General features: G+C 40.6%; 1 protein-coding gene across 5 annotated transcripts in view; it reads right to left on the minus strand.

Annotated features, from left to right (window-relative positions):
- TMTC2 (transmembrane O-mannosyltransferase targeting cadherins 2) overlaps positions 1-13154 on the minus strand; it is a 379113-nt gene that overhangs the window by 81509 nt on the left and 284450 nt on the right. For all 5 annotated transcript variants that reach the window (XR_012156727.2, XM_073327618.2, XM_073327617.2 and 2 more), the window contains exon 8: positions 7638-7759. Coding sequence is in view for 4 of the 5 variants with exons in the window: in XM_073327618.2 (XP_073183719.1) it covers positions 7638-7759 (122 nt within the window). In the remaining variant the exon portion in view is untranslated. The remainder of the gene's footprint in view (positions 1-7637; positions 7760-13154) is intronic.

Raw genomic sequence — 13154 nt, forward strand, 5'->3', positions numbered from 1 at the left:
TATAAAATCTCCCCACTGTATTTTCCACTGCATGCATCCAATGAAGTGAGCTGTAGCCCACTTATGCTCAAATAAATTTGTTAGTCTCTAAGGTGCCACAAGGACTCCTGTTCTTTTTGTGGTACACAGGTTTTGTGCCGAGTGAATTTCAACTTAGAACATAACTACTGAGTGAATATAATGGCATCCAAAAAACACATGGGATTGTATCTATATATTCAGTGAATGACCACATGTTGTTAAAGATTTAACAACCAGCTATAAAAACAAATGAGGGATCTGAGTCTTAAGCTTCTTTACACTACTCTGTCAGTGTAAAGGGGCCTCAGAGTGGAAGGAAACTGTATTTAAACCCTCGAATACAAATTTCTCCCACTTTAAGGTATCTTTGCACTCAGAGAGAATGAAGTTGCTGTAGTACAAATGAAAATTAGACCTCAGGTGTGTTGTCACATGTGAACAAATAAATAGACTTACATGAAATGTATTGAAAAGATCAATAAGTAACGTGTTTGAGGTCTACACAGCGTAACTTTAAATGTCCTGCTTTTATTACAACACAGACAATGTCTTCTGAGTTCCATGGACATAGCCTTATGGATACTCTGACAATAAGCTTTACTAAGAGTCATTTTGCCAAGGAACCCACATTTAACACTTCTATGAATGTAAGACAATTGTCTGTTTCATTAATAGTAGTTTTTTTAAAAAAAAAAGGTTTAAGCCATATCACTTTATTGCATGCACGGACACATACATGCACTATTTGGATAGGCTTAGAAAAGAATTATTATTTCAAGGATGTCTAAGGCCCAGTCAGAGATTAGGGATCATTGTACTAAACATTATAAACACTCACAACACACACGCACTCGTACACAAAAATTATTATTCCTATATCAAAGAGTTCTCAAACAAAAACACAATCTGAACTTCTTCTAAAGCAACAGTAATATCAAAATACTAGTGTCTAACACTTATTAAAATGTACAAAGGTTTGCAACAATATTCATTTTTGGAGATCTGTGTAAATAATTAGATTTTATGTTGTACTTCAACCTTAAGCTGGCATTTTCTGCTCTTTTGCAGAAACAGGTGGAAGTCTATAAATGGAATAGGTTAGCACCTGCCAAATAACCTCATACTAAGCATATATAAAACTAAGCAAATTAGCACAAGAAAAATTATAGAGCTTAGATTAGACTGTCTGCTTTCCATTGTTCATTTTATTACTTGTAAAATGCAGGTTTAAAGTCACGCTATGCAAATAGCTCTTTGAAACAGGAGTAATATTAGCTACATGCCGATCTGAAGCTGCAAAAATCAACTTCAAATTAAATGAATATCATTCATTCACCATACAGTTATCATAAGTTTTACAGAACAGGATGAATTCTTATTTACCTTTTTTACAGTTGTAAAAACAGGGCATACCATCCTGTGTTTCAGCAGGACAAACCACTCAAAAAGGAATAAATTCTGTTTAAAAATCTCTTTTCAGCAAGATCTGATGTCAGCTTTTAATTTCTACTGCACTTGAGATTTGAGTTTGATTCATAACACTGTATCCTACATTGTTGAAGGCAACTTTGATAATTAGAAACTTGTTCCAGTGTGTGGACTGAGAAAAGGAACAAGACATGTGGAGGTCATTGTCCCAAGCAGTCAAGAAGAGAAAGGAGGTTATTAACTTTTCACTGATAAACAGGTATATTGGATATAGAAATAAAGCAGCTTTATTTTAAGGTGTCTTATAGGACTAATTATTGAAGCAATAAAAAGTATCAGGAAATCATAAAAGAAATCATGGATTAAGAACATGCTCTCTGCATTCATATTTAATACTTGTGTTTGATATGTTAGAGCCCAGTCCAGACAATATAAATGCATTTAGTAACTCAGCACACTACTTGGTTTATACTCCTACGTTTATAAAACTATAAATTGCTCCTACTGCAAATTGAGAAATCACAGCCTACAGCAATTAGCAGCAATTTGGCAAGTCTTAACAGATTGGGCATAGGTTATGTCCTCCGCACAATCATAACAGTTGTTCACAAGAGGCAGATGAATCCAGAAGGTTCAAGAAGCTGGTTCAATAGCCAGGATTGGCACTGGGGGAATAAATGAACCAAGTCTCACTGCTATTAGTAAGTGTTAATACTGGCAACAGACTTAAGGAGGCAGAAAAGGTTAAAATTTGGGTTAAAATTGGGCTATTTAAGTCAAGAAATAAAACACTATTGAATTTGTGAACTTTACAGTTTTGATTTTACAACTAGGTTTATGTTGTACAATTGCCTTTGGCCGAGATCTAGAAGCTTGGCTGAGCATATTTTTTTTTTTTTTAACTCCCTGGTCAAAGAAAGTTTTCTAGCTCAGTTATCATTTTCATTCTTCATCTCCTCCCACTCACTGCCCCATCTTTTCCTTGGAAAATAAGCTAACGGCCAAGTAGAACTTTTAATAGAAGCTTGTTTCAACATTCGTTTTACTGTCACTCAAAAAAAAAATTGCAAAAAGTTTGACTTTAAACAAACTACGACTGGTGTGACATAAAAGGAGAGAGACCCCAAAATGTCTCTCATTAACATTTGAGAGAATCACCCAAGGCACTATTATAACTTCCTGCCTTTTTTCGGTCATCTGTGCAGTGTCCATTTCTATGCAATAGACTTAAATAGCAAAGTTCAAATTAAGAGTGAATTACAACGTGACTCTAAACCTGGCTTGGAGGGACCATCTCTAGAGATGAGAGATTATTCTTGTTTCCATCTCCATTCAACCCCAGTGGACTCTGTAGAGACTTAGATCAAGCTTGCCAGTTAGTGCCAGTCATGAAAGAAGCCTTTGTGATGAGGATACCTCTGCTTGAAACTCCTTTCACAGACGCCATGGAACAACCATTGTGCTGTAAAACTGACCAAAGCTGAACCATCAACCTGGAGGTCAAAGGTTTCATATCACACTGCCAAATTCCTGCTCCATTCAGCTCTCCTGAAATAACTGACTGTAGAAAATCCAATAAAATGTATTCTGCTCCTTTCCCATTTATAGGTCATAAATCATTCTCAATATTGAAATGTCAGTAACCAAACTTAAATAATTAAAAACAACAACAAAGCACAGCCACATATATGCATTTCACATCTACTACCCCATCATCATCTAAATAGTGTTGTCTTCTGAAGCACTATGTTAATTACATTCTGGAAGGGTAAAAAACAAAAAAATGCTCCTTTTGTGTCTTCTGTCTTATTTTTCTGTTAATGCACATTGCTGTCATATGTACAGCAATGAATATGTACAGAGAAGACATGGCAGTAAGAAAAGTAAAGATAATTTTAGGACAATATTAATCATTTTTGATGAAAATAGACAAACAGGGAAGAGTGCGTGTGTGGGAAGAGAAGGGGTTTTGCATTTCACTGGCCTATAGTTTAACACAGGGGTGGGCAAACTAGGACCAGCAGGCCAGATCTGGTCCATGAACCGTTTTAATCCGTGGCACAAGGTCGGGGGCTGCACCATGTGGCTCCCGGAAGCCACAGCATGGCTCTGCTCCAGCTCCTACAAGCTCCAATGGGAGCTGCAGGGGCAGTGCCTGAGGATGGGACAGCGTGCAGATCTGCCTCGCCGTGCCTCCACGTAGGAGCCTGGGAAGGGACATGCCACTGCTTCTGGGAGCTGCTTGAGGTAAGTGCCTCTCGGAGCCTGCACCCCCTGAGTCTCTCCCCTCGCCCCAACCCCTTGTTCCAGCCCTGATCCTCATGCCCTCCCTCCCGCTCTCCAAACACCAAGATCCCAGCCCAGAGCACCCTCCTGCACCCCAAACTTCTCATCCCCAGCACCACCCCAGAGCCCACACCCCCAGCCGGAACCTGCACCCCTGTCCCAGCCCTGATCCCCCTCCTGCCCTCCAAACCCCTCAGTCCCAGCCCAGAACACCCTATTACACCCCAAACTCCTGCACCCCAAGCCCAATTTTGTGAGCATTCACGGCCCGCCATACAATTTCTATTCCCCGATGTGGCCCTCGGGCCAAAAAGTTTCCCCACCGCCTGGTTTAACATCATGATGTGGTGTCTGATACTCAGAGTTGTATAGAGATACTTTTCTTTTCTGTAATGATATATATTCTTCCTGAGTCTGAAGGCACTGTCTGCTTCATATGTATCTTGTATTTAAATTCCTTCAAGAAATGTAAACGGTTAAACTATAATATAAATTTATGTGGACATTTTCATCCTTTTTCCATTCTCCCTCCAAATTATCAATTTAGAAACCCAAAATTATATAATAAAATTATTTCAGAACTAAAAGGACAAATCTAAAATTTCCCATGGCCAGTTCTCATAATTTGGAAATAATAAAGATGTTAAATAAAAAAAGCTGTAGGATTTTTTTCCATGGAAATCACAAGACATCCCATAACAAATCTTATATTCTATCTAATCATAAACTCAAAATATATGTAAAATTAAATACAGGAGGAGAGGTGTAGGGTGGAAAAAATAGAGATCTGAATTCTAACTGAGAAAACCCTTCCTTCCCCTTCCATATGTTCTAGTAAAATAGAACTTCTGTGTCTCATAAAAATATTTCTTCAGGAAAAAAAAAGAGAGAATGACGAGGGGAAAGAAAAACAAACAAAAAAAACCCTCATGCAAGCTTTCAAATATACTCCTCAGGTGCAAAAAATGAAGTGGTCCAGAAGAAGAAGGTGAACTGGGAAATCCTATTATGTACTCCACTTGGAGTTTAATATTAAATAGATATATCCCATAAGTGTAAGTGTATGTCAGTATGTGAGAAATTTTAACTGGAATTGGGAATTAGAGTGGAAAATTATAATTCCACAGGTTGAAACTGACAGACAGCGGGATAATGATCAGAGCTCAACTCTTATTCCATTGCAAACTGAAAGCTCCAATCTGTACTGGCTTTATTAAACCTTTTAATTGACAGCTTTTAGTAACATTTAAAAATAGATATTGAATTCACTTTAATTGTTGTTGTCACATCCTTCTGTTCTAATCTTTTCTCATTGCTATTTCAAGTATTTTAAGCAAAAATAAACAGAGGGTGGAGGATATGGTTAAAGTATTTCTTCATTTCTTTCCTGTTACACTGTATACAAAAGTCCTTTGTCTGAAGACTTTGTAGAAGAGAGGCCAGAGTGAAGCGGAGACAAAGGAAGATGAGGGTGTTCAGAGGGAAGCCAAAGGATTGAGGAGCAGAACAAGGCAGAGCAACATACAGTATTGTCGTCACTGCCAAAAATGCCACCATCCTCATCAATGGATGGGGGAAATTGATGGGGCCAGCTGTGAAAGAGGGACAGTCCCAGTGGCAAGGGAGGGAGACTCTCACCAAGGGAGAATAGGTAGCTCCTCCCCCTGGGAGTCTCTGGCACCCACTGGCCAGCTGGGAGAGAGGGATGCTGATTTGCCAGCACTCCCCAGTTCTCAGGATTTAGCCCAGTGCAGGGGCCAGGTGGAGTCTCTTTCAGCTCCATTCCAGCAAGGAAGGTATATATTTGTCAGATAGAAATGCTGATATATGATATACAGGATATGAGGCAATGGATTGGGCAGGAATTGTGATACCATGCAGTGTGGTTGGGTGGGGAGAGCAATCAAGCTAGTTGCTGATGCTCCCTGTGTCCAGTTTTCATTGAACGGTCCCCAAAGGTAAGAGACCTGGGATTTTGGTGATGGACCTTAGGCTCAAGTGTTATGGTGAAACCTCGTGGCCCTCGCAGGCAGAGGTCAGACTTTGTGGTCCTCATGTCTCCACACAGCTTCACCCTATGTCTCCCCTCACGGGGGAATGATGCTAAGACTCAGAGAGAATTGAGTTCTGGGGTAAGCTGAGGAACTCCTACCCCATGTTATGGGTTATATGATAATGAGTCCTATAACTTCCTCACTGGAAGCAATTCAATGCCTGATACAGGAGAGTGTGGGTAGTAGTCCTCCCTTCTGTTAAAATTTAATAACATCGCTTAATTCCATGCATATGTCTGTTCTCATTTTGCTGCTGTGTCGACATCAATAGGTGTGTTGTTAATTCAGGTTAGCTAAACCATGATAGCTACCTCAGGTTAAAATAGCAGTGAAGACATGGCAACTCAGCTTTTAACTTGAGTTAGCAGCTGCAGTTAAAGCCTAGAGGGGAGTCTGGGGTTGAAAGCAAGATGCTAACCCAAGCTAAAAGCCAAGTTGCCACGTCTTCACTGCTATTTAACCAGAGTTAAGAACACACTGTTTGGTGGTGTGTGTGTGTTTCCATGGAGACATACCCACATGACAACTAGGGAAACAAAGGAGGTATGCCAATGGAAGTGAAAGGCTCAAGATAAAGAAGAGTATGGGAGAGAAGAAGAAGAAGATTGTGAATGGAAAATAGAGAGGAGGTGATCAGCACAGCAGAAAGAAATGGGAAGAAAATGGTAGCTGCAAAATTGGGAGGAAGTATTAGTGACTAAGAAAAGAGGGAATCCATTTTAACACTTCAAAACGTCGGGGGAACAGTTAGCTGCACACTACTAGTGCAATGGGACATCCAAATAGAGACTGTAATTCCCTTCTCTGCGGTGACTATCTTTGGGTACATCATGAGCTCAACGGTTTTCAGATCTGAAAGTGAATTTGAGGAGGCAACATGAGCATGTTGGAAAAAGTCTAGCAAAATTATGGTATGGCCAGTCCTGTACTAAGAATCTGAGAAGGACTATGTAAGGCCTTTCCTTTGAAAGATGAAGCCAATAAAATCATCATGAAAAAGCTATCATTAAAAGATGGAAGTGTGCAGGCTGAGTACAAGACAAGTAATTGGGTGTTCTGGGTTACATTCGCAGTTCTGCTACTGACATGCTGTATGACTCAGCAAGATGCTTCACCACTGAGGAATGCCTCAGTTTCCCTTGTAAAATGAAGATGTTTTAATATATCACATTATTGCATGGCCCAACTGCTGTCTGTAAATGCTTTAGGATCCTAGATGAAAGGCGGTATGCAAACAAAGATATTTTAATATTAAAATAAGGACATTCACCACCTAAATCAACTGTAATAAAGTAACTTAGGGCTTTGACTTCACGGAACAGCACTGTGATACTATTTGAAACAGCACTACATTAGCTCGCACCAGGGAACTTTTAATGCACCCCAGCAGGGTTTATACAGACCAATTAATGCACAAGTTAGTACAATACAGACCAACTAATGTAGAACACGCTAATGCATTATAAAGATCACACTCCCGTACAGTGCATTATCCCACTTTGTAGACAAATCCTTAATCTTAACGCATGTGTCTTTCAGATGGATACATTATTCTTTATTTCCTGTTATAAACTTGTATATGTCTACTGTGAGCTATAATACAGCTGCTATGTTCCTCCTCAGAGGTGGCTGCATTTTGTTAATGGGCAAGAAGTTACAAAGATATATAGGTTATGTTTTACAGTATATTTAGTTCCTGAGTTGGAAGATACTATTGAAATACAAAGTATTTATTAATAGCATCATAATCAATTTCCAGACAGAGAATGCCACAAGGCAGCTTATTCCTCTACCTCACTTCTTTTGAGAGCTCTAGTATTTACTCTCAGAAATGACTGATTAACTCACCGTTAGAGCCAGAAGTTTTCCGTATGTGAGATGTGCTGGGATGTGGTCAGTCTTGGATCGCAAAGACTCCATATACCAGTGTTCTGCTTCAGGCAGCTTGCTCAGTCTCATGTAGGCTTCTCCTATGAAGTAAAATGATGACCAGTCAGAGGACATAGGATTTTAATAGATTTATCATTTGAAAATAAAATAAAAAAATAAAAAAAATTCTGCATTTTGACTGTCAACCTGTTTATGAACAAAGACCTCTCAGACAATACATTGCTTTGAATGCCGGCAAGTTAGAAAACAGACTAACTTTATGGACACCTTAGTGATGAAGGCATGGAGTAATAGTCTTATGAAGGATGAAGGAGCACGAGCAAGATGAAAGTCCAGTTGGAAAGGAATTGAAATTGGGAGTATCAATCAAAATTCCCAAAGTAACCAAATTAACATCATATCTGCTATGCAAAAGCTATTTCTTTTCAATCAATTCACATTACACAACATGGAGTATCAGTGAAAATATAGGATGTATTTTTGTTTAACCATAAATCATAGAGCAGGTCCTCAAAGAATCCATTTTATAAGCACTTGGAGGAGAGAAAGGTGATCAGGAACAGTCAACATGGATTGATTCACCAAGGGCATGTCATGTATGACCAACCTGATTGCTTTCTATGATGAGATAATGGGCTCTGTGGATATGGGGAAAGTGGTGGATGTGATATATCTTGACTTTAGCAAAGCTTTTGATATGGTCTCCCTCAAGTATTCTTTGCCAGCAAGTTAAAAAAGTGTGGATTGGATGAATGGACTACAGGTGGATAGAAAGCTGGCTAGATTGTTGGCCTCAACGGGAAGTGATCAATGGCTTGATGTCTAGTTGGCAGCCGGTATGAAGTGGAGTGCCTCAGGGATCAGTCCTCCGGCTGGTTTTGTTCAACAACTTTATTAATGATCTGGATGATGGGATTAATTGCACCCTCAGCAAGTTTGCAGATGACACTAAACTGGGGGGAGAGGTAGATAGGGTCCAGAGCGACCTAGACAAATTGGAGGATTGGGCCAAAAGAAATCTGAGGTTCAACAAGGACAAGTGCAGAGTCCTGCACTTAGGAAGGAAAAATCCCATGCACTCCTACAGGCTGGGGACCGACTGGCCAAGCAGCAATTCTGCAGAAAAGGACCTGGGGATTACAGTGGACGAGAAGGTGGATATGAGTCAGCAGTGTGCCCTTGTTGCCAAGAAGGCCAATAGCATATTGGGCTGTATTAGTAGGAGCATTGCCAGCAGATCAAGGGAAGTAATTATTCCCCTCTATTCGGCACTGGTGGGGACACACCTGGAGTATTGTGTCCAGTTTTGATCCCCCCCATTAGGGAAGGGATGTGGACAAATTGGACAGAGTCCAGCAGAGGGCAACGAAAATGATTAGGGGGCCAGGGCACATGATTTACGAAGAGAGGCTGAGGGAACTGGGGTTATTTAGTCTGCAGAAGAGAAGAGTGAGGCGGGATTTGATAGCCTTCAACTACCTAAAGGGGGGTCCAAAGGGGATGGAGCTAGGCTGTTCTCAGTGGTGGGAGATGACAGAACAATGAGCAATGGTCTCAAGTTGCAGTGGGGGAGGTCTAGGTTGGATATTAGGAAACACTATTTCACTAGGAGGGTGGTGAAGCATTGGAATGGGTTACCGAGGGAGGTGGTGGAATCTCTATCCTTAGAGGTTTTTAAGGCCCAGCTTGACAAAGCCTTGGCTGGGATGATTTAATTGGTGTTGGTCCTGCTTTGAGCAGGGGATTGGACTAGATGACCTCCTGAGGTTTCTTCCAACCCTAATATTCTATGATAACATATCAAGATCATAGATGCGGGTGTAAAAAAAAAACGAGGTAGGTTAAGAGAAGTCCCCAAAGAAGGTTAGAATAATGAGGGAGGACACAGAAAAAACAAGACATGGTGCAGTTGGTAAAGTCTGGTGCCCTGCAATCTCTGTATAACATCACTAGTGCTTTAATCTAATTTCTACTTTGTAAGGATTATGGAAGCCAATACGTGAGAAATCATCAAAATCTGACAAACTTCTCCAAGTAAAATCCTTTGCTCTGAAAGACTCAGACAGCAAATGTACAAGGATAATGGGAGAACGATGGCAATGACAGAAATGCACTTTGGGGCACTTATCTTGACATTTTTGAAAATGCATTTAATGTAGTGTAGAAGAAACAATTTGAAGAGAAAAATCAAACAAAATCTTGCAAAGCTAATCAGAAATAAGCAGGATCGAACAATTAAAAATGAAGTATGGCAGTTCTCAGAATAATAATACACTGCATTTTCATAGCACATTCTGAATGTGCTACAGACACTTTCAGTGAAATCCTGGTCCCACTGAAGTCCATGGCAAAAAGACTAATGACTTCAATTGGGTCAGGATTGCAACTATTAACTAACGGACTTTTTTTTTCCTGTACGTGTAAACTGTGATTTATCTAAAGCCACACGCTAATTCAGCAGAATAAATGGGGTTAGACCTCAGTTCCAAGCCCATGCTCAGTCCATTAACCTATGTTAACTCTCAAATGAATGGCATCCAATTATAATCTATTACATGCAAAACAGAATGATTACAGTTGCAAAGTTAAGCAATCACAAGTTTAAAAATGCCACAATTAAGGTTGCCTCATGAACCTGAATTTGCACCTCCTTGTGCATATGCATTATGCTACAGTCTTTAATGACATAATCACATACTATCTTTTCTACTCCAAACTGTCCCTGTCCGAGACTTGTCTTTTCCCCATCCAAGTCCCATTCTTCTCACCTAGTCAGTCCCAGTCTCCATTCCTCAGTTTTCTTATCCCTGTCCCAGTCTCCTTGCTTAGCACAGCCTCGTCTTACTCCTCTAGACTCCCCTGTCCTTGTGGCCCTTTCCCTCAACTCCCAGTCTCTTTGCCCAGCTTTTCCCAGTTCCCTGCCCTTCCTCCCATTCCTTGTCTCTTTCCCCACCGCATCCTACACTCCAGTTGCTCCCACTCCCTGCCCACATTCCCTATCCTCACTAGCTTCCAAACCTTATCTCCATCCTTGGGCTTCTCTTCTAGTTATAGTGTTTCCCCCCACCTCAGCTCCTTGTCCCCATCTCTTAGCTCAGGCAACCCCACTGCTTCCCCCTGCACCACAGTTCCTCTTCTGATATATCTTTCCTCCTCCCTGACTACTTTCGTGCCACTTCACTAGCTCTAAGTCACAGTTTAATTGCCCAGCCAGTCCCAGGCTCCCCCGTCCCCTCTCCCCGCCTTCTCATTTTATCTCAGTTTCCTCCCCAACTACTGGCTCCAAGTCCCCACTGGTCATTTCCCTCCTCAGCGCCGAGTCCCAATCTCCTTGCTCAGCCAGTCCCACTCTCCCTCCCCACCTCAACTCCTAGTCTAGTTTCCCTCTCCCCAGACTTCTTATCCAAATCTACTCTGCCTCTCATCTGCAAGTCTGGTTCTTGTTCTCTCTGCATTCAAATTGGCTGGCTTCCTCCACAGTGCCTGGGCCCAGTAGGGTATTATTGACAGCAGAGGAGAGATCTGCTCCCTATACTCAGTTCAGGCGCCCTGACTTATAGACCCATCATGGCCTGCAGCGGCTCAAAGCTACGATTTCAGGAAAAGTCCTGCTTGGTCCCAGGCTGTAGTATGTCCAATGTGGATTGAACCTTCAGGGAATTTAGTTGCTAAAATCTAAGAAGTCTCTATTGAGCATGTGTAAACTGTGATTTTTTTTTCCCAAAGAATTATAACTTAATCCTATTTGGGCAGGTTTGCACAGGGATGGAAAAAGGCACATCCCTGGCATGAAGGCCACGCCGCTGACCCCCCCACAGTTTTCAAGTCACTGCTTCAAAGCATAAGGTGCTACAGCTACTCAAAGAAAAGACCACCAAAAATTAGCATGAGCACAACAACATATTTGCTCTTGCCTCGTTCTCAGAAATGGCTAAACTCTTATCTTAAAATTCCCCACGCCTCCCCAAAAAAGATCTGAGGCAGGCACCTGGCATGAAAAATTTCAACCTGAATGGTGATAGGCAAAATTATAAGCAACTGAAAATAGGGTCTTACAATTGGAAGTGACAGACAACCTCAATGAATGGTGTTGCCAGACCCATCTATAATAGTCTCATAGATCCCACAATGCACTATGCACTGTTCAAACTTATGAAGAGACACAATCTTATCAAATATTTCTCAGGATGCATGCTAATATAAGGACCTGGAGAGATAAACAGGTGCGCTTGAAAGGCTGCCAGGCCGATTAAATTCTGGAAGGTTTTAGAAATCAAGTACTTCACAGCAAAAACTATTAAATGACCTTCTCCTGGAGGGTATTGTTGACTGTGCACGCAGAAATTCAACTGTAAATTTACTGACCTAAATGTCAAACTGTCCACACAGAAAGCTCCCCTGAAGACTTTAAAATTGTTCTCCTTTGCTGGCCATATTCAAGCATTTCTACTGAAAGCTTGATTTCTGCCTGAAAAGCCCAGGTTCTAACCATCTGTAATATAGCAGCTTTTGATCATATGACTACAGCTGAAGGTCTATCAGGGTTTCCTCTATAAATCATCATTTTGGGGGGGGGGGGGAGGATTCAGAGTCCTGCTATTAAAAAATCACTTCAGGTTAAGGATGTGAAGGGGTTTGTCCCAGATTGGGGGTGGGGGTGGGAATATTGCAAAATTCCAGTTCAATCAATCTGGTCATTTTCTTGGTTAAAGTGAAGTAAATCAAATAAAAGCTTCTATGGTTTGAGATGTTTTTCAACCATTCTGTTGAATGAGCTATATAGAGATTGGATTTTGTCATTTAGGATGAGATTTTATATATATCTGCACAGGCACAAAAATTTCAAAATACAATTTGTGATATTTGACAGTTACTACTGTATATTTGCAGAAACTTTTGTAATGTGAATGATCTAACTTTCAGTAAATCCTTATTAGAGCACCCAGTGACATGAGATATGAAAGTAGCTGCAGAATACAAACTGGCTGCTCCATTTACCTTCACACTATCAGCATTTAACACATTCATTTGTAAAGTTCTCATACTGAAAACAGAAATGGTGCTATATAACAAATTCAGTTTGATAATGTATCTCGTCAAACCTATGCAGTTTAATGAATGTATATCCCACTTTGACATACTATATCACAATGGCACAGAAGGAAATCTGTCATATGTCACAATGCTTCAAAGGTACCTCAGACACCATAAGGAAAACAAGTCAATTTACAGGAAACTAGGCCCCAATTCAGCAAAAGCACTTAACCCTGTGCTTAAATGCTTCAGCTGAATAGGAGCCATAATGAGATACCAAAAGGAAAGCGTTTGATGGTTCACAACAAGTACATGATCATCAAATACTTCGCAGGGTTAAACGAGTTCTCAGCAGTAACATTAATTTACAGATTCCTATCTTCAGTATTCTGTGGACTTTAAACCTGAAACTGGTGGAAGCCACATCCAACAGGACATCTA

Source organism: Lepidochelys kempii, chromosome 1, assembly GCF_965140285.1.
Source record: "Lepidochelys kempii isolate rLepKem1 chromosome 1, rLepKem1.hap1, whole genome shotgun sequence".
NCBI lineage: Eukaryota > Metazoa > Chordata > Testudines > Cheloniidae > Lepidochelys > Lepidochelys kempii.